At 46.2% G+C, this 20,789-nt stretch overlaps 1 protein-coding gene across 3 annotated transcripts in view; it reads right to left on the bottom strand.

The window, feature by feature from the left end:
* Positions 1–3,504: 3,504 nt before the first annotated feature.
* The window catches only part of gbf1 (golgi brefeldin A resistant guanine nucleotide exchange factor 1), a 104,653-nt gene continuing 87,368 nt past the window's right edge, over positions 3,505–20,789 (bottom strand). For 2 of the 3 annotated variants that reach the window (XM_079248923.1, XM_079248924.1), the window contains exons 23-40: positions 20,515–20,608; positions 20,166–20,342; positions 20,000–20,064; positions 18,227–18,350; positions 16,177–16,248; positions 15,991–16,085; positions 15,762–15,915; positions 14,050–14,275; positions 13,733–13,890; positions 11,694–11,943; positions 7,910–8,130; positions 7,162–7,312; positions 6,224–6,354; positions 6,040–6,141; positions 4,839–4,952; positions 4,582–4,759; positions 4,329–4,496; positions 3,505–4,244 (exon numbers count right to left, since the gene is read on the bottom strand). In XM_079248923.1, coding sequence (XP_079105049.1) covers positions 4,006–4,244; positions 4,329–4,496; positions 4,582–4,759; positions 4,839–4,952; positions 6,040–6,141; positions 6,224–6,354; positions 7,162–7,312; positions 7,910–8,130; positions 11,694–11,943; positions 13,733–13,890; positions 14,050–14,275; positions 15,762–15,915; positions 15,991–16,085; positions 16,177–16,248; positions 18,227–18,350; positions 20,000–20,064; positions 20,166–20,342; positions 20,515–20,608 — 2,719 coding nt within the window. In that variant the 3' untranslated portion in view covers positions 3,505–4,005. The remainder of the gene's footprint in view (positions 4,245–4,328; positions 4,497–4,581; positions 4,760–4,838; positions 4,953–6,039; positions 6,142–6,223; positions 6,355–7,161; positions 7,313–7,909; positions 8,131–11,693; positions 11,944–13,732; positions 13,891–14,049; positions 14,276–15,761; positions 15,916–15,990; positions 16,086–16,176; positions 16,249–18,226; positions 18,351–19,999; positions 20,065–20,165; positions 20,343–20,514; positions 20,609–20,789) is intronic. The other variant, XM_079248925.1, reaches the window with a different exon arrangement.

Here is a 20,789-nt window from a genome sequence, read left to right as displayed (position 1 = left end):
CATGAAAGTCCCACTGGTGGGCGCGCACCTAACTGGTGGGCGCGCACCTAACTGGTGGGCGCGCACCTAACTGGTGGGCGCGCACCTAACTGGTGGGCGCGCACCTAACTGGTGGGCGCGCACCTAACTGGTGGGCGCGCACCTAACTGGTGGGCGCGCACCTAACTGGTGGGCGCGCACCTAACTGGTGGGCGCGCACCTAACTGGTGGGCGCGCACCTAACTGGTGGGCGCGCACCTAACTGGTGGGCGCGCACCTAACTGGTGGGCGCGCACCTAACTGGTGGGCGCGCACCTAACTGGTAGGCGCGCACCTAACTGGTGGGCGCGCGTCTAACTGGTGGGCGCGCGTCTAACTGGTGGGCGCGCGTCTAACTGGTGGGCGCGCGTCTAACTGGTGGGCGCGCATCTAACTGGTAGGCGCGCACCTAACTGGTGGGCGCGCATCTAACTGGTAGGCGCGCACCTAACTGGTGGGCGCGCGTCTAACTGGTGGGCGCGCATCTAACTGGTAGGCGCGCACCTAACTGGTGGGCGCGCACCTAACTGGTGGGCGCGCACCTAACTGGTGGGCGCGCACCTAACTGGTGGGCGCGCATCTAACTGGTGGGCGCGCACCTAACTGGTGGGCGCGCATCTAACTGGTGGGCGCGCACCTAACTGGTGGGCGCGCATCTAACTGGTGGGCGCGCATCTAACTGGTGGGCGCGCACCTAACTGGTGGGCGCGCATCTAACTGGTGGCTGCAGCCGTCCAGCTCAGGGTCATCAGAACAACTTCCTGCTTCTTCGAGACCTTCACCTGAAAGTTTTCCTCTGCACTGAAGCGGCTGTTTCGCTCCAGACATCGAGGTTTGCACTACGAGGGAAACTCTGGCTTTTCCTTTACCGAGGAAGGTATGTTACCATGGTAACTGACTCTGCTGGCAGGTTTCCAATCAGAAACCAGGAATTTCTACTTGGATCCTCCACCTGAAGCCGCTGTCGGACAGGTTGTCATAACAACACAGTCACAGAGTTTTAGTAATGATTAAAAGATGATCAATAGTGGTTTTACAGTCACGTGACACACCGTTTACATGAGATGATGTCATCGACGGTTGATCGGTTGTTTCTTACTACATTTTAAATAAACGACGTTTTGGCCTCTGGATCCCAGCTGATGAAGACTCCTGGCCATCCTCCTCCTCGTCCTGCGATGAAGGTCCGTCTGCTTGAGGAAACTTGAACGCGGTGAAGAACGAGAACTAGAAAGTTATCGACCCAACGGAAACGGGACATGTGGTTCCAACCCAGCAGAGCAACAAAACCACTGGACCAGAACCAGAACCCACCTCCTAAACCACAGGACCTGGACAAGGACCAGAACCCACCTCCTAAACCACAGGACCTGGACTAGAACAAACCCCCAAAACCACAGGACCTGGACCAGACCTGACTGGCTGGACAAACTGTGACATCATCAGTGTGACTCTGGATGTTTTATATTTAGCAGTTTTATCCGTTTTCAGACGTGGCTTATAAAATGTTCTGGCTCCCAGAATGTTCCTTCCACATGGACAAAATGTCCAGGAGATAAAATCTAAAGCAGAGTCAGCTGGACTCGTTCAGTCCAAACCTCACAGACGTCGCCTTCTCCAGCTGGGAACCACTGGTCTGGAACAATCTTCTGGAAGACATTTGTATGTTTCTTCTCCACGTGTGTTTCCACCCAAATAAAACTCAGATTTTATTCCAGCTTTACTCAGGCTGAATATCCAGCCAGTAGATTCCACCAGTTTTCTCCCAAGATGCATCTCTCCTTCCCATCAGCAGCATTCCCTTTTCCCCAGAATTCCTCTTCATGCTCCTTGTAGTACAACTTCTTGCTCCTGTGAGTCAAATAACTAGCCGCTTTGTGTCAGCGGTTGCCATGGCGACTCCAGGTATCAGACCTCCTTTGATGGTGGGATTTTATTGGGGTTCCTACCTGGACAGATACTCAGTTCGCTGCTCCCACTCCATGAACGGGACCCTGCGGAGCTCTAAAAGTGGACGGTGACTTTACATAAATCACAAAATAAAAAACAAGTAAATAAATCCAACATCAGGATGAGCACTTTTCATATTTATTACATAGTAAAAAGTACATTACTTTTAATTTATATATTTATATATATAGATATGTACACACATTATTTTCATGTCATTTACTGTTCAAGCACAAGTGGGCTTTTAAATCTAAGAGTCCCGAACAACAAATAAACAGCCGGCTTACGTGTTGGTGGCTCCATAAGGCTGTAGTGTTACCTGACTGACATAAACACGGAGCTTCTACGTCGACTGAAGAGCAGCACGAACATCCGCCTCCTTTTCCCCGCTTCAATAAATAACATTAAATATGAGCAAAGCATCTCCAAGCAGAGCTGCTGCCTTCAGACAGGTTTGGCGGTAAAACGGTGAATTAGTCACATTTCATCTTCGTGTACACAAGGCACAGTCAGCATGCAACACGGTCCAGACACGCCTGGAACACAACTGGGATTAAAGACCACAATCTGAGCAGAGTTGCACTCTTCTGGTTGAACTCTGGGTGTTTTAGTCCCCGTCTGCGGCCGGATTTCCCGTCACGGCTCAGGCGGTGGGGTTATGTAGCGAGGATGAGTCACTTCGCACAGACGAGGCTGGGTCGGAGAAAAACAGCTAACATGGAGGAAGCTGAACATGCGCGGTCATAAAAACAAAGATTAGTGAAGGATTCTAATCACATGATAGTTCAGATCAGCACTAAAGCAGAACCAGGACTCTCTACGCGCTCAGAGTTACATCAGCGTTGATTGTTCTTCTGGACCACGTCCGCAGACGGCTGGAACGGTGGACGAGTCGTCTCCGGCCGCTAGCACCTTCTTCATGACGTAGAATCGGTCAAGTACCGCAGCTCAAAGACCTGAAAGTCCTCAGAACACGTGGATCAGAGGGTGTTTCTGCCGCAGGACACCCAGTTAGGACCGGTCCCGGTTAGGACCGTGTCATGGTCCCGGTTAGGACCGGTCCCGGTTCAGACCGTGTCATGGTCCCAGTTAGGACCGGTCCCGGTTCAGACCGTGTCATGGTCCCAGTTAGGACCGGTCCCGGTTAGGACCGTGTCATGGTCCCAGTTAGGACCGGTCCCGGTTAGGACCAAGTCATGGTCCCAGTTAGGACCGGTCCCGGTTAGGACCAAGTCATGGTCCCAGTTAGGACCGGTCCCGGTTAGGACCAAGTCATGGTCCCAGTTAGGACCGGTCCCGGTTAGGACCGTGTCATGGTCCCAGTTAGGACCGGTCCCGGTTAGGACCGTGTCATGGTCCCAGTTAGGACCGGTCCCGGTTAGGACCAAGTCATGGTCCCAGTTAGGACCGGTCCCGGTTAGGACCAAGTCATGGTCCCAGTTAGGACCGGTCCCGGTTAGGACCAAGTTATGGTCCCAGTTAGGACCGGTCCCGGTTAGGACCAAGTCATGGTCCCAGTTAGGATCGGTCCCGGTTCGGACCGTGTCATGGTCCCAGCAAACCACCGCCCTGAAGCTGGGAGGAAGAAGTCCCCAGTCTCTCCAGCTGGGAGCCGAGTTCACGGCGAGCGCTTGCGTTGACGACCGATTGGACCTTTTGGGCTCCAACTGGCCTGCAGAGTTTCTCAGTCCGGTCCAGTTCTCAGGCTGCTTGTCAGGATTCTGTTTGGATTAAAATCAGTCAGGAGACGGGTCTTTCTGTGACATGTCCACAGGGGGGGGGGAATTACAGCCACCTTCCCGTTTCCACGGCGACTGGCGGGAAGCGATCAATATATTCTAAAACGATACGAAACATGTTGGAGGTCTGAAGCGAACGGAGCGACGGCACGTCCACCTTACCGCCTCCCTTCCTCGGGGATCCCATCGGAACAAAGTAATGAGACGGGTTGTCCTGCTGTAGGCCGGGGGGGGGGCGTGGTGGTGGTGGTGGGGGGGGGCGTGGCATCGACGTGAAGATGGACACTTTGCACATTTCTTATTTGACCTCGTCAGAAGGACTGGCGGGTTTGGGTCCAGGTAGCAGTGGTACCGGGGAGGTGGCCTCGATGAGGGCGGGGTTCAGGATGATGGGGAGGGACATGGGCGGGACCCCCACCTGCAGGGGGGAGGCGAGGGGCTGCAGGATGAGCGGAGACGCAGCCGGAGCAGGAGATGTGGTTAACGGCGCTGGGACGGGAGGAACGCTGGGGGCGCCTGGAGACGGCTGGTCCAGTCCTGCAGAACCAAACACACACTTTAACCTCTGCAGGACATCACGCGCACAGCTTTATGATGTCACACACAGGAAACCATGGTTACCGTTGGCACTGGCTGCCAGAGGCTCCAGCGGTGAGTCGGGTCTGCTGCAGGTCTGGGTCTCTACTGGGACCGGTGAATGGGACTGGGTCGGAGGTGGAGACACCTGAGGGGACGGAGGCCGGCCTGCTGCAGGCTGTACTGGTTCTGCTGGAGAACTGGGAACTGGATCTGATAAAACAAGTTTGGACCATTACAAACAGCAACTGGGTCGAGCTCTGTGCTGCTTGGTAACTGTCACCGTGGTGACGGGTACCTGCAATGACCGTCTGTTTGAAGAGCTCCTCTCTCAGGTGAGGCAGGAAGCAGACGATGCGCTCCCAGGTTATCTCCCACAGGTCCGAGTAGCCGGTCCTGGAGTCGGCGCTGTGGAAGATCCCCGCCGTGTCCATCACCAGCAGCATGTTCTTCAGAGACTCTGGGATGGCCTCCAGCTGGAAACACAACCACGTTCAGGAGTCTCTCCAGCCACAACACCACACTTACCGAGAGCCACGAGACCGCCATCCTCACCAGCAGGTCACTGGAGCCGGCGTGCATGTACTTGTCCATGAAGTCCAGGATGGTGAGCCAGAGGGCAGCGAAGGTGGGCAGGGACAGCAGGGGGGACAGGTGCTGGAGGAAGACCTGGAGCAGCACAGACAAGAAGCTGAACTCTATTCAGAGAAAAAAACCAACCTTTTGGTGCACCGCGGGAAAAGTTCTGGTGGGAGACCATCCAGGCACCACCCTTCCCATTTATCACTGGGCTTATCAGACCACTGCATTACTGGCTACTTTAAGAGAAGTCTTGATCAGATAATCACTTTTTGTGCTGGGAAACATTTTCTTTTGAGCTGGATCAGAGATAAAGTTCCCTCAAAGCAAAGAGTAAAATGTTGCAGTGGAACGTATAAACTTACAAATTACACAGCAAAGATCATATTTTTCATAAAACAAACACGGGTTTGGACATTTCTACTGTTCTTGTAAGAGGGTTAACGTTGTTACTGAGATAAAGCGAGTTACAATGATGTGATGTTCATGGTTATGTACAGCTGTGCTCATATGTCTTCATCCCCTTTCATTAAAGAAAAGGCTGAATTTACAGCAGTCACTCAAATAACTGGAGACTTAAAAAAGGAACGATAAATGAAAATTTATAAATATATAATTTAGTAATTTAAGACACTGTTTTTTCATTTAATTGCATCAAAGAAAGAAAAACAAACAAACAAACAAATGTGTCCTGGACAAATGAGAGACTTTTCTGTTGAACAGTGGGACAAAATACCTGTCAACAGGTGCAGAAGTCTGACTGAGAGGAACAGAAAACACCTGACTGGAGCGGAAACATTAAAGGATTGTTCAACTAAATATTACTTTATGACTGATGGAATATGTAATAAATTATCTTATTTGTTTGCTTTTTAAAAATAATATTTCTATTGAACCAGAATTAGAAAATAATGTCATGATTTTCATAAAATTTTCATTTATTCTTACTTTAGTCAATTTCAGCTTATTTTATAGGCAGCTGTTTTTTTCCTTTTTTAATGAAAGGGGATGAATAAATATGAGCACAACTGTGTGTATACACACACACACACACATATATCTATATATATATATAGATATATGTGTGAATGCAAGCCCTTTTCTGTGTTTTTTTAATTATACTTTATTGTAATTTATGTTTTTGTTAATAAAGAAGTAAAAAGGGGAGAAAAGCAACCTTTGACAGCAGCGTGCAGGCTCTCATCCTGGTCTCCTCCATCCCACCCACATCGGCAGGGCTGATGTTGTCCAGCAGTTTGGTCAGAAGAGGGAAAAGTACCTGCAGACACACTTTATCTGTGAGCTCCACGCCAGCTTTATCAGGAAGACATTTCCCAGAGGCTGAATGGAGGATTCCACACCTTGTTGAAGCAGGACTCCCACTCGGTGGCGTCCAGCGTCTGCAGGTCGTGTACGAGCAGCGCTCGCTGGAGGTAGGTGAGGGCCTGCATGCGAACCTGTCGCCGAGCGTCGCAGCACAGCCAAGCGATGCCTGCAGAGGGAAGGCAACACCGTGTCAGCTGCCGGCAGCAGATACTCCACACAGATAAAAGCTTTTCTAGTTGTTTTCAGCTCATTTCAACAAAGGTTTTCTCTTCAATTATTTCTTTCTTTATGTTCACTGTGAATGATGATCAACATTAAAACATGAAAGCTTCACGTCTTCCTCCTTTATAAACATCTTACATCTTCATAAATTGTACAATTTCTACCTGGTGGCACACAATAAATAACTTCTACTAAAATAAGAAAGAGCTAAACAAAACAAATAAATAAATATTAACAAAATAAAAAAAAAAGTAATAAAATTAAACAAAAAAAAAAAATCAAACAATAAAAATATAAATAAATTAAAAAAAGAAAATGTAATTTATTTAAACTAAGCAAAGAATATTACAAATTAAAATAAATTTTAAAAAAATCAAATATAACTAAATGTAATTCTGATTAAATAAAAAAAATTGTAATAAAACAATAGAACAAAATTAAACTAAATGTAATTCTGATTAAATTAAACAAATTTTTAACAAAAATAGAACAAAAAAATAAAACTAAATGTAATTCTGATTAAATAAAAAAAACTGTAATAAAACAATAGAACAAAAATAAATAAAACCTAATGTAATTCTGATTAAACTAAACAAATTTTTAACAAAAACAATAGAACAAAAAAAAAACAAAAAAAAAACCAACTAAATGTAAGTAAACCAAAAATAATAATTAAATGAAATGAAATTAAATTAAATTAAATTAAATTAAACAAAATAAGATAAAATAAAACAACATGACATGGTCCAACCTTGCAGCAGAGGACACCAGCAGCTGGTCCACAGAGTCTGGGAGTCGGCCTCGATCTTCTTGCCTGAAGCCTCTAGGTGGCGCTGTTCCTCTGCCCAGGAGCTGTAGATGCTGGCTGCCCGGGTGTGCAGCGTGTGCATCAGGTCCAACAGCTGGAAACAGCAACATGTCAGCAGATACATGAATAAATCACTGCTCAGACTGTGGAAATCATTCAGCGTTTAGAATAAAATAATAAATCTGATTATTTTCATTTAATAATTAATTATCAGCGACGGACATGAAGCTTTCAAACTGATCTCAACATTAACTCTTCATGTGGACCTCGATACAAACTTTCATTTCGTCTAATAAATGCGAAGCGGAGAGAAAAAAGGATAAAACTCTGAAACACGCGAGTCTGAAATGAACCCAGGAAAACTGCAAAGTCGAGAAGCGAGTCCAGAGTCTGACGTCGGAACTAAACACGAAAACTCCGGTAAATAACGAAGATAAAAACCTCCCGGTGGCTCAGAGCCTGGAGGAGTCCAGAAAGTGGGAGGGAACCAGGAGGGGTGGAAGCTTGGCTTCTAACAGACGGAGTGACGGAGATGGGCTAACTTACACCCGTCCTGGAAGTCCCTCTGCTACTTAAAGCCTCATCTGCTCCCAAACGTCTTGGCGCCGCGGTGTTAGCGGGTGAGAAGTGGACATTAAGGAGCCGGCGGGACGGAAATCAACAGAAGGAAGGAGGGGAAAGTTGTACTTACGTCCTGACTAACCTGTAATGACACCGTGTGATAGCTGGCCGGGACGCCCTCATCTTCTTCGTCATCGCTATGGGAACGGGATGGCCGCTGGCTGGATGCCCGACCGCCTCCCCGCCTCGCGCTGACCCCGCCGTCCTTGTCCCTCCCGCCTGCCTTCTTCCTCAGTCTGGACTTGGAGGAGTCGTACTTGTGGCTCTTCTTCTTGTCGTGGTTCCTGTAGCCTGTAGAGGCAGACAACCAGGTGAATACGACCAGTATGTTACTGGTTTCAGATCCAGTCCAGACGCTCCGCGGGGTCTGGGACATGGGTCCTATAAAACGGCTCAGGATCAGACAGAACTGGAACATTTTTATCTAGAACAACTAGTTTCGCTTTTATTTAACGTTTCCAGATATTTAACTGAGGTCAGAAGTTTTCCAAACACACACACACACACATACACAATCACACAGACACACACACGCACGCACACACACACAATCACACACACGCACACACACGTCCTCACAATGCAAAAAGTCCTCACAATGCTGGTCAAATGTCAAGAGTTGGTCCACACAACGATGCCAAGACAAGTGCACGCACACGCACGCACGCACACACACACACACACACACACACACACACACACACACACACACACACACACCGTCTACGTCATCAGCTGCACCTGTTCCACTCCCTGTTAGCGCTGCTTTCTAACCAGCCAATCACGTGGCAGCATGGAGTCACGTCGACGTTCAAACTGAGCGTCAGAACGATGAAGAAAGGAGATTTACGTGACTTTGAACGCAGCACGGTTGTTGCTGTGAGTGTTTACTGGGATTTTCTGATTGTTTACTGGGATTTTGTCTGGACCAGAATGTCTTGTTGAGGTCAGAGGAGACTGGGCAGACTGGTTGGAGGTGATGGAAAGACGACAGGAAGTCAAACCAGCACTGGTTAGGTCTGTGCGGTCTACTGGTGAAAACAAACTAGGGATACATCGATCCACTTTCTGGGAGTTCTGATCCGATACGATATCTGAAACTTGAATATCTGCAGATACCAGATGTGTTTATGTGAACATTATTGTGACTATGGTTTTTATTGCTGTTATAACTGTGTAATAACAGGTTGTAATAAGTTTCTGAAGTTACCTCACCAATACAAATATAATAAAATTACAGATCGAACAATTTCAACAAGTTTTATTCTGATTCGGCACATTTTACCTAAATACAACTGTAGGAGCCTAAATACAATTTTTTGTTAATTAAGAATATAAGTTGTGAATATCAGCACTTTGTTTTCAATATATTTAAAATGTATGTCATTTAATTTTTATTGGAACCAAAGATAACTTGTTTAGACTAATTTAATGTAAGAATGGCCTGCAGCTTCAGAGAGGATGCTGTGGATCGACGTTGATTAGATTGGTTTGTCACGTAGACAGACAAGTGTGGAGGAGAGCCGCACACTTTTTTGACCTCTCATTCTCTCATTTTATTTCTTCTCGTTTCATTTTTTTTAAATTTTGTTTTTCATACTTTGGAGAACTGCTGAACAAAATTTTGTCTAAGTTTTAAGTAAAACTATTCAACTGAATCCCGTGGATACTGTGGAGTTTTTTACGCGGGACTAGAGCGTCAGACTAAGGCTTTCTGAAGAACTATAAATGTGTGATTTTGAAAAAAAGATCTCACTTTTATGTAACAAAAAATGTCACATTTTAACATTTAAGGCGTTTATTTCTTTTAAAACATGTCCGAAGCATGTCATCAAACACACCTGCGCTGGCTGGACTAGTGTGGTATCGGTATACTTTTATTAATACCAAGTACGAGTACACACACGTGGTATTCAGAATCGGCTCAATACCAAGCGTGTGCATCCCTACTGAAGATACGTGTTTCTTATTGTTATGATATTAATTATTCATATAAGCGGCTTAACGTGCGCAGTGAGAAACTGTTCCAGCGGCGACTGATTTCACTGCTGAACAGGAAACTGGTGTCAACCTGAAGTGAAGCTGACAACATAAACCTTCTGAACATCAATCAGAGTCTGTAAAAAGGTAAAAAGCTGACAGCAGTTAGGTGTGAGCACATCCATCTGCAGCTGCCAGGCTTCCAGCGCATCACCAGGAAATCACCGCGCACCGTGCAGACGTGCAGTCATCACCTGCCGCCTGCTTCCGTCCAAACACAGCCTGTCGCCAAATAATTACACCACAGATCAAGCCGTGCTCAAAGAAACGGGACGTTTCCAGAACTTTCCATTCATCCTCCAAGCTCCTTTCACAACAACACCTGAAGCTGAATGGAGTAAAAGCAGGTTGTGCTCTGCGGCTGGGCGGAGGCGCGCCGCTTTCATCGCCGTGCCCTTTTGTTCCGTCTCTGCTGTTGATCTGATGGCCTGAAGCGCCATCATAAAAGCCCCGCCTCCACTTCTCAGCGGTAATCCCGTCTTACTGCAGGGCACCAACGGCGCACAGAGGGCTGAATGGGAGGAGGGGGAACACCTCTGAGGGGAGGATGAGGATGAAAGGTAGAATAATGCGGGGCAGGACACCGAGGAGGAAGCAGGAACGGTTCAGACAAAAGCCGCTGAAAGCTTCAGGGACGGCGTGGTGTCTGCAGCGTTACAGAAAGCAGCCGGCGCTTTTCCACAAAACCGTCTAGACATCGCCATTTTTATTAAAGATGGCAGTGAGGAGCCCTGCGATGGACTGGCGAGCTGTCCAGTGTCCCCGCCTCGCGCCTGATGAGGGCTGGGTGAGGCGCCAGCTTCCCTGCAGCCCTGAACCGGACTGAAGCCGAGGAGGAGATGGAGGAAAGCCTGAACGAAAGGCGGGGAGAAGTTCAAGCCTTTCAGACGGGACATGTATGAAACGATGTCCGTTCACAACGTTTACATCCTCGCTTCCACACCAACACCGTCTCCGTGTTCTTCGCTTTGCACCGTTTCGTTCACATTGAAACGCTGTAGTTCTATTTCTAACGATCATGTTGGCTTTATTTCCAACTCGGTTCCAGTCCTGCGATGGACTGGCGAGCTGTCCAGGGTGTATCCTGCCTTTCGCCGATAGACGGCTGGGATAGGCTCCAGCTTCCCGCCATCGGACTGAGCGGTTCGGATGATGAATGAAGGAACTCGGTTACGTTCAGCTGAATACAAGTCGCTTGATTTCCGCCACATCCGTCGCCTTTACCTTGAAGGCGTCGTCATGTGCATGAAGCAGAAAATGACCCGTTAGCCAGAAGGAATCTGTACATTAGCCGCATCGCTGTTCAAGCTGCAGGAATCAATCCTGGTTTTCATACGCTGCTCAACAGGAAGCAGTACGGCTGTAACGCCCCATAAGCTAAAGGCTAAAGCTGCGTTTTCAGCACTAAAGGTTTCTGGCATTTTTTTACTGCTTCATATGATCCTCACAATGACCATTTATTTATGATATTTTAGGGCAGTTTCTGCTTTGTTATGAGTGGAGATGATGGCGGTTTACATTTGTGACAACAGTGTTGTGTGGTCCGTAGGGAGTTGCAGGTTTAGCGCCCCCAGTGGTCAAACGTTACATGGTATCCCTTTAAAACCAAGGTCTGCCTCCTGCCAGTACCACTGGCGTCATTTACAGACAGATGGATGTTGTTCATAAAAGTTTTCCTCTCTCTTAGTCTGAATTCAGACTAAAATCGCAGCATCTGTTTACTGATCTCCATGCTGAGCCTCCAGCAGCTCCTCTGGAGGAGATCCTCCGGAGGGTGGAAACTGGTGACCAGTACAGCTGACCAGATGTCTCACCTCCATTCAGACTGGCCTCCACAAACACTCGTATGGCTCGGACACACAGCTCAAAGTTGTCGGGGGTGACGTGGGCAGCGTCGCGCACGATGAAGGACAGCGTCTCCACGCACTTGATCAGAGACTTTGTGTCATGCTGACCCACGTCCTGACCCAGAGTCAGACTGTACTGGTTGACCAGCGGGTGATTGAGCTGAGCTTTGGAGTTTACTGGAGGCGTCTTACTGGTCTCCAGATCATCTTTCCCAACCTGGGAGAGAAGGAAGACAGAAAAAGGAAAGAAAAGAGAAAAATGAAAGAGTTTAAATCTCTTTAAGAGGAAATTAAAACACGCTGGTTTACTTTTCAGGATACTTTAATGACATCAGAACCCTGTACAGATGTGCAGCCGTAGGTCTGTTAACCCTTTAGATGTTTCTTATTGCATGTCTGTGTGTGTGTGTGTGTGTTTTTCTGCAAGAAAAAAACCCCCAGAAAACCACAGTCAACATGTGGAGGTATCCTGGTCCACGATTCCAGATGTTCCAGATGTTTTACAACAATGCCAATGACGTTGGGACGTACAACGATTTAAAAATCCTTTTTAATCTAAACTCATATTTACGACAAAGATATTTAGTGTTCAAATTTATTTATTCATTTAGCAAATATTCACTCAGTTTTTAATTTTCCAGCAACATGATGCAAAAAAGTTGGAAAATGGGGCAAAAAAAACCACTGGGAAAGCTGAGGAATGCTAAAAAAAAAAAAAGTAAATAAATAAATGCAAAAAGAATGATGTTTCGATCGCTGCACAGGAGGACAGCTTTAGGACAGAAAGGTCGAGTCGTTTCCAGGCAAGGATGTCGAGAGGTTCGCCACTTTGTGAACGACGGCATCAGCAGACGCTCCAACAGTTCAGCAGCAACTTTTCTCACCGTACAACTGCAGGCGATTTCATCACCTACAGTCCATTACATCTAAATCTGGCGACTCTACATGGAAGTGGCGAAGCCAAAAACCACAGATGGTGATGTCATCGTGTAAAGGTTATCGCCATGCAGGCTCGGGAACATTTTAGAAATCCATCGTCTGTTCACGCAGTTCGGCGTCACTTCTACAAGTTAAAACTCCAGATATCACCACCCAGAAACGCTGCTGGCTTCTCCAGATCTGTGGTGGACTGATGCAAAGTGGAACCCATTTCACTTTGCCTTGGTGAGTCGAGGAGGTTCTAGTCCGACAGACTATCTGGATTGTTATCAGTGCAAAGCCAAAAGCCGGTATCTGTGATGGTATGTGGATCTGTTGGAGCCCACGGCGGGGCTAACTGGCACATCTGTGAACGCATCATGAATACTGAAAGGTACATGCAAGTTTGGCAGCAACATATGCTGCATCCACACAGAGAGGCCAGAGGCCGTGAGACAGATAAACGCAGAAAAAGCACGCTAATATTAACTTCCTCTTATTTGCATGTGCTGAATAACTTTATATATAATTTTTATAAATTGAAGGGGAGGGGGGATTTGTTGTGTATTTACTGTAGATTGTAGAATTTTAGAATTTCTGCTGACATTTGGGACTTGAGGCCATCTTTCGTTCTTTTTATTTATATGCTGGAATGACGATAAACTTGAAATGAACTGAGAGACATCGCTGCTTAGTTCAGTGAAACAAACAGCTGCATTCTGCAGGCGTCCCAACAGCGCAGCTTCGTAGTAAAGGTGGAGGTAGCAGACTGACATTCAGGAGGAAAGGTGGTGTAACAGCAGTAAACATGACTCTGTAACGGCCTGTTGACATGCTGCGGGCATCAAATGAAAAAAAAAAAAACAAACAAACATCAAAAATAAACCCAGACAATCCAGGCATAAATATGCGGCGAACAGAGCTGTGAAACAGGAAGTTACCCCGCTCAACCCGCTACAGTAGCGTCAGGGTGTGAGGGGTTAAAGTCTGGTGTTGGACCACTCATTTGGTAAGAAAAGTTTAAATCTCAGAAGAAATGCGGTCGTCGTGTCCAGGAACAGAGTGTGTGTGTGTGTGTGCGGACTGACCACGAGCCATCCACTGCTTGCTACATCCACATCCGTTGTGGATCGAGGGATCCTGATCTTGCTGTGGTCTGTGTAGACCTCTGAGTCCGACGTGTAGCCGCGATCTGAAGTCACCTCGCTGGGATGATGAGACGGCACCTCGCTGTCTGACTGTGCGCCTGCAGACACCGAACCAACACACACACACTGTCAGCTGTGTGTGTACGTGAATCTCATTCCTGTTTCAGACTTTTCACTGGTTACAACGGTCTTTCTTCCAGTTTGGGAATGGAATAAACAGAAATATCAACACTGATGATGATGAAAACATGGTGAACCTGTGTCGATGTCAGGAGTGGTGGAGGCCACCTGGAAGGTGGCGGGGGGTCGGACTCCCGCTCCGATGCACTCCAGCAGGGAGAAAAGTGTGTACCAGTCATCTGTGCAGTGGATGTTGGCAGCGTTGGTCTTCAGCAGCTCATGAAGGCCAAAGGCGACCTCCCTGCTGACCCGAGACAGGACATGAGGCTTCATCATGAGCAGGAGACGCAGAGACAGGAGAACCTGGGGGTGGAGTACATCACAGTGATGAGGACACCACAACCGATACCACGGCAACAGTAGAAGATGTAGACCACACTGGTGTGTAGCTCATACAATCTCTTGAGTGATTGACAGTAAACAGACATGTTTTTGATTAACATTTTATTGTTTTAATTCCTTTTTTAAAAAAATATGTTTTTTAACACAGATACAGGAGCAGCTTATTAATAATGCTTTCATTTTACTTCATATAGTACAACAGATACCAGCATCTCCTTTAACCACTTTTTACAATGCTCTTTATCTGCCTGTTTCTTTCATACAAACATGTAGAAATCTGACCTTTTTAATCCCAGTTAACGTGCAGAAATCAGGGTTTTATGACAGCCTCGTTTGTCAGATTATCAGGATAAAATAATGGTTTAAAGCCTGGTTCAGAGGTTTAAGCCTGCATGGACAGACAGTAGGATGGACGGATGGATGGATGGATTGACGGAGAGTAGGATGGATGGACGGATGGATGAGTAGATTGAATGGATGGATAGATGGATGGAAGAAAGGAAAGATGGATGGATGGACGGACGGATTGGATGGATTGGTGGATGGATGAGTAGATTGAATGGATGGATGGAGGGATAGACGGATGGAAGGATGGATGGATGAATTGACGGACAGTAGGACGGATGGATGGATGGATTGACAGATGGATGGAAGGACAGACGGATGGATGGGTTGGTGGATGGATAGATGGATGATGGATGGAAGGATGGATTGGTGGATGGATGAGTAGATTGAATGGATGGATGGATGGATGGACGGACGGACGGATCGATGGTTTGGTGGAAGGAAGGATGGATGGATGGATGGATGGATGGGTTGGTGGATGGATGAGTAGACTGAATGGATGGATGGATAGACGGATGGAAGAAAGGAAAGATGGATGGATGGATGGTTTGGTGGATGGATGGATTGGTGGATGGATGAGTAGACTGAATGGATGGATGGATAGATGGATGGAAGAAAGGAAAGATGGATGGATGGATGGACGGATGGATGGTTTGGTGGATGGATGGATGGGTTGGTGGATGGATGGATGGGTTGGTGGATGGATGGATGGATGGATGGATAGACGGATGGAAGAAAGGAAAGATGGATGGATGGATGGACGGATGGATGGATGGGTTGGTGGATGGATGGATGGATGGATGGATGGATGGGTTGGTGGATGGATGGATGGATGGATGGATGGGTTGGTGGATGGATGGATGGATGGATGGATGGTTTGGTGGATGGATGGATGGGTTGGTGGATGGATGGATGGATGGATGGATGGATGGATGGATGGGTTGGTGGATGGATGGATGGATGGGTTGGTGGATGGATGGATGGATGGATGGATGGATGGATGGATGGATGGATGGATGGGTTGGTGGATGGATGGATGGATGGACGGACGGACGGACGGACGGACAGTTCATGTGTGTTGTTAACTGTTTGGTGTGTGTACCTGAGAACTGATGTCTTCTCGGCGCAGCAGGCGGATCGCGAGGCGAAGCAGCCCCACCACAGCCCTCTCCACCAGGAAGCAGCTCTCCGCAGCGTGAACACAGAGTTGGCAGAGATGGTCTCGCATCGTCTGCCAAACACACGACACCCGGTCCCTGCAGACACAGGCAGAACACGGAGGTAAAACCACAGCAGAGACCTCTACAGACCCCATGAAGAGATATTCTTACCGGTTCTCCAGAACGATGCGCAGCAGCATCTCCAAGCAGAAGGCAGCGTCCTCCTCATCATACGTCTCTTCATCAGGGGTGACCGAGATCAACGCCTGAAGAGGAGAAGACGGGGAAATCAGGTTCTGTTAGTTTACCAACAACCCGGCTGCTGTTTAATGGATGCATTCATCTTCTTCGCCTGACCTTCATCAGCTCCTGCAGAGACTCGAGCTGGAGGAATTTACTCTCCGTGATCAACTTCTCAGGGTCACATTGCTGCGAAAAGCAAACAGAAAAGCAAAGCTGATCAGAAATGGTGGAGGGAGAGGCAACAGGGCAGTTAAAAAAAAAAGAAAAGAGGAAAATCTCATTTCTCCAAACGTCCGATGACGATTTCTGTCTCAGTTAGTCACTCCGTTACAAAACATCCACTCCAGAAAAGTTGGGATGGGGTGAGAAATAAAAATAGTGTGAATCTCATCAAACTGTATTTTATTCCCAGTAAAACAAACATCAGAGGATGAAATCTGCTTTTCAGCCAGTTTGTCTCAGATGGGAGAAGTTCTGTCCATCTTTCCATCTGAGAGACTCTGAAATGCTCCTTTTATACCCGTCATGTTGTCAATTAACCAAAATATTTACCAAAAGCTCCTCCGGTTGTTTATGATTTCCTTTTGTTGCTCCGGTTCCAACTTTTTACAGATGTGTTGCTGCATCAGATTCACCATCAGCTCCTATTTGCTCTGAACTCAGTTTGCTGTTTGTGTTCTACTGGGAGTAAATTCTGCGGACAGACCCGACTGTTTTGGACCTGGAGTCGCATCCGCTGCAGACTGAGGCAGAAAACATTCATCCAGCAGATCGGTTCTGTCAGATCATCTGGTGAAATCTAGTCTGGCTGCAGTCTAATGGCCCTTTTCCATCAGTATCAGTTCGTCTCAACTTAACTCGACTCGGCTCGGTTTGTTGGGTTTTCCACTCTGCTTCTGTACCCGTTTCCCGGAACTTTTTCTGTAACTCCTCAGCCCAGGATCTAAGCGAGCTGAGTCGGGTTATGTGTGACATCGCCAGACTGCATGCTGCTATTGGTCAGAGGCACATCCAATCGGGCCAATCAGAGGTCAGGATCAGAGAGTGACATCACTGGAAAAGCGACTCCAACTCGCAAGTTGCTAACATTACGTGACAAGCAATGGCGCGACAAAAGTCTGTTCCGTGGTCCAACATTGAGGTGGAGACATTTCCTTGCTTGGTTGCTGAGGAAAGGATACAGAGGGAACTAGATGGAGCGACATGAAATGATAAAATCTATCAAGAGCTTTCTGACCCAATGGCTACGGGTACTAAAGGAGTTTTCAGTAGTGTCAAAAGTGACAATCGGTGGGTTAAGGACCACAATGGTCAGAGTGAATGAAACAGACGAGACTGGAAGTGGTTCCAACAAATGGATGCTATTTATGGTCAGCGACCGGCAACCAATGGGAAGACATTGGTGTTGATTCGGCCACTATCGTGTTGGAGAGTGTATTGGTGGATGGTGAGTGGATTTCCATTGTTTCCATTGGTTATTATTTGGTGTTGAGGAGATAATACATAAATTGAAGTAAAAATAACAATAATAACAGCTAGTTACTGATGGATGATGGCTTCATACTCTTTGCATTTTGTGTGACCGTCAATGTCGGCTTATATTAGTTAATATCAGTTAGCGCTAACCACTAGCATAGCTGAAAGCTATAATTGCCAAGCAAACACAAGCTTTTTTTATTTTGTTGCTGGAAACTAGCCACAGACCAAGTAGCAGATATATTGCCTCCAGGTCCTCCATCTTGTTTGTCACATCGTTTTTCTTTTTTTTCCCGTGCACAATACTGACGACACGGCGATTTCACACAAACTCCGCCCATTTTAGAGCTGGTACTAAACTGTAATGGAAAACAAACAAGACCAAGCTGAGACGAGTTGAGGCGAGTTAATTTGAGACAAGCTGATACTAATGGAAAAGAGGCATAACTGAGACAGTTAGAAGAGAGTCTAACAAAGACATTACCAGCTAAAAATGTGATTTCGGTTCATGTTCAGAAAGTCCCGTTTCACTTCCATGTGGGACTGATCAGGTAGAAGTTTTAAAGTGAAAACAGAAACAGTGAAAGACTCTAAATGCTTTTATTCTATGAAACATTAAACAATCCAAAGTTTCTCATAAACATCTGGAATCTGAGCATCTGCGGACATCATGGTGTGTATTTGGTACCTTTATGCAGAGGATGGCAGTCTGCTTGGCCTCCTGGTTTTCTGTGGACGGTCCTCTGAGTCCTGACTGCTCGGCTCCACTCAGCGTCAGCCAGTTAACGAAGCTTAGCACGGCCGACTCCCCGCTGAGAGATAACAGAGGAAAAAAATGTTCATTTCAGTCGGGATTCTTAAAACTTCCAGGCATTTTTCATGGTTTTGATCTGCTTGTTTTTTTTTCCCCAGTGTAAACATGCTGAACGGTTTTAATCCCAATCAACATGCAGAAGTGATGTTTTCAGCCAGATAATGTGGCTAAAATGATGCAAAATTAATTTATTCATAAAAAAAAAAAGCAGCTTTAAAGACAAACCAGAAGAAGGAAACAGTATTTATTACTAACAATAGTTTGTAAAAATAACACAGAGATCAACAACAAGTAAGATTTTTCCCATCTGCACATAATCTCTGCTTTCAGGAGAAAAATTACTGACATTAAAACAAACATAACAGAAACTATTTACATATTTACACTTTTTCCTCACTGACAGTTGTTTCCGCCGCCAAGGAACTTGTTTTTACCGCCGTTTGCCTGTTTGTGTTAAAGATAACTCAAAACGTTCTGGACGGGTTTTCAGGAAATTTCATAAAAGTTGTTGGAAACGTGAAAATAAAGAACTGATGACATTTTGGTGGTGATCCGGATCACCGTTTGGATCCAAGAACTTTTTAAATGATTCTTTTACATGGTGCTTGGCGGAGGTTTGCGTTCTCTGAGTGCTTTTCTAGTTTATGCTACTGCTGTCCTCACTACACCACCTCCAGCTCTGCTGCTTTCTGGCACCAAAAATACCTTCAGTTTGAGCTGGTTGGTGGGAAGTCTGACAGGAAGTTGCTTCATCATCATCCAGGTGGAAATAGAGGTCATTTTTTATGATGAAAATGTGATAAATAATGATGTTATCATGAATTATTGGGGCTTTACCATAAACAGTCTCTGAATAAACACTACATACAGTTGTGCTCATATAGAAGGAAGAAGGAAAAAAACAGCTGCCTGTAAAATAAGCTGAAATTGACTCAAGTAATAATAAATGAAAATTTTATTAAAATCATGACATTATTTTCTAATTCTGGTTCAATAGAAATATTTTTTTTAAAAAGCAAACAAATAAGATAATTTATTACATATTCCATCAGTCATAAAGTAATATTTAGTAGAACAATCCTTTAATGTTTCCGCTCCAGTCAGGTGTTTTCTGTTCCTCTCAGTCAGACTTCTGCACCTGCTGACAGGTATTTTGTTCCACTGTTCAACAGAAAAGTCTCTAATTTGTCCAGGACACATTTGTTTGTTTGTTTGTTTTTTCTTTCTTCAACTCAATTAAATAAAAAAACAGTGTCTTATATTACTAAATTATATTTTTGCAAATTTATATTTATTGTTCCTTTTTTATGTCTCCAGTTATTTGAGTGACTGTTGTAAATTCAGCCTTTTCTTTAATGAAAGGGGATGAAGACATATGAGCACAACTGTGTTGTGGCTGGATGTAAATTTCCTGGACGTGACATAAATGCCTGGAAAACTTCCGTACATCACCTAAAGCGTAAACTATCCATCATAATTTACCCGGCGGAGTTACAGATCCAGAGACACTGCTGGGGATGTGAGAGATGGTGCTTGGTGGGGTTTTAAGTTTAAATCATCAGGAACATGTCTGGGGTGACAGAAACACTGCATAGGGTGTTAGAAGATCATTTTAACTCGTCAGTGATGGTGGACGAGCTATTTTACCGATTGGAAGGTGTTTCCTCTCTCTGAAGAGAAAGTTTCCCATTTGGCTCCACAAAATCCTCCACCTGAGGAGACAAGAATGTGAGGAGTGAACAGCAGGGGGCAGCAGAGCCACAAACACAACAGGAGTCTCATGCAGGATGGAAAGAGTGTGACGAGTCCCGACCTCCACCATGGCTTTGGGCAGCAGCTCGGCTCTGAACAGCTGCAGCATGGACTCCATGATGTTCTTCCAGCCCTCCCGCAGGATGTTGCCATGCCGATGGGCCAGGTCAAACACGGTCTTCGCTGCCGTCTGAGCCTTATTGTTGCTGCCGAACACCGTCGGAAGGTTTTCCACAGACTGCCGGGAGAGAAGACGTCCTCACACTCACACACTTATCTGGACTTGCACCTATCTGTTCCTCCAGCAGCTGCTTGCCTCACTCTCCACGCTTCTATCAGTCACATTGTACTGAATGAGAAACAGCAGATTTCAGCATCAGTGGGAGGGGTTTCTCCTCTGACGGACTCACCTCGCTGCTCAGGGTTGTGAACTTGCAGAGGGAGATGATCAAGTTGTCAAAAACATCACTGAAGCCGTAGTGAGCTGCTATCATGGCACATTTTCTGTAAAGAAACAGACGGATGATCATTTAAAAGGCTGGAAGTTCAGCTGCTTGTCTAAATGTTTGGCTTGAAGAGGGTCCTGGGAAGACATCGGATTCTGTCGGCTGAAACTTGTCTCAGGGATGAAGATGAAATAAATCTGAACATGGTGGACTGCACGCGTGTGCTCTCTGATTCCCCA

Source organism: Telmatherina bonti, assembly GCF_933228915.1.
Source record: "Telmatherina bonti genome assembly, chromosome: 11".
Taxonomy (NCBI): domain Eukaryota; kingdom Metazoa; phylum Chordata; class Actinopteri; order Atheriniformes; family Telmatherinidae; genus Telmatherina; species Telmatherina bonti.
The sequence above is the reverse complement of the archived record's forward strand: the minus strand, read 5'-3'. Positions and strand labels throughout refer to the sequence as shown.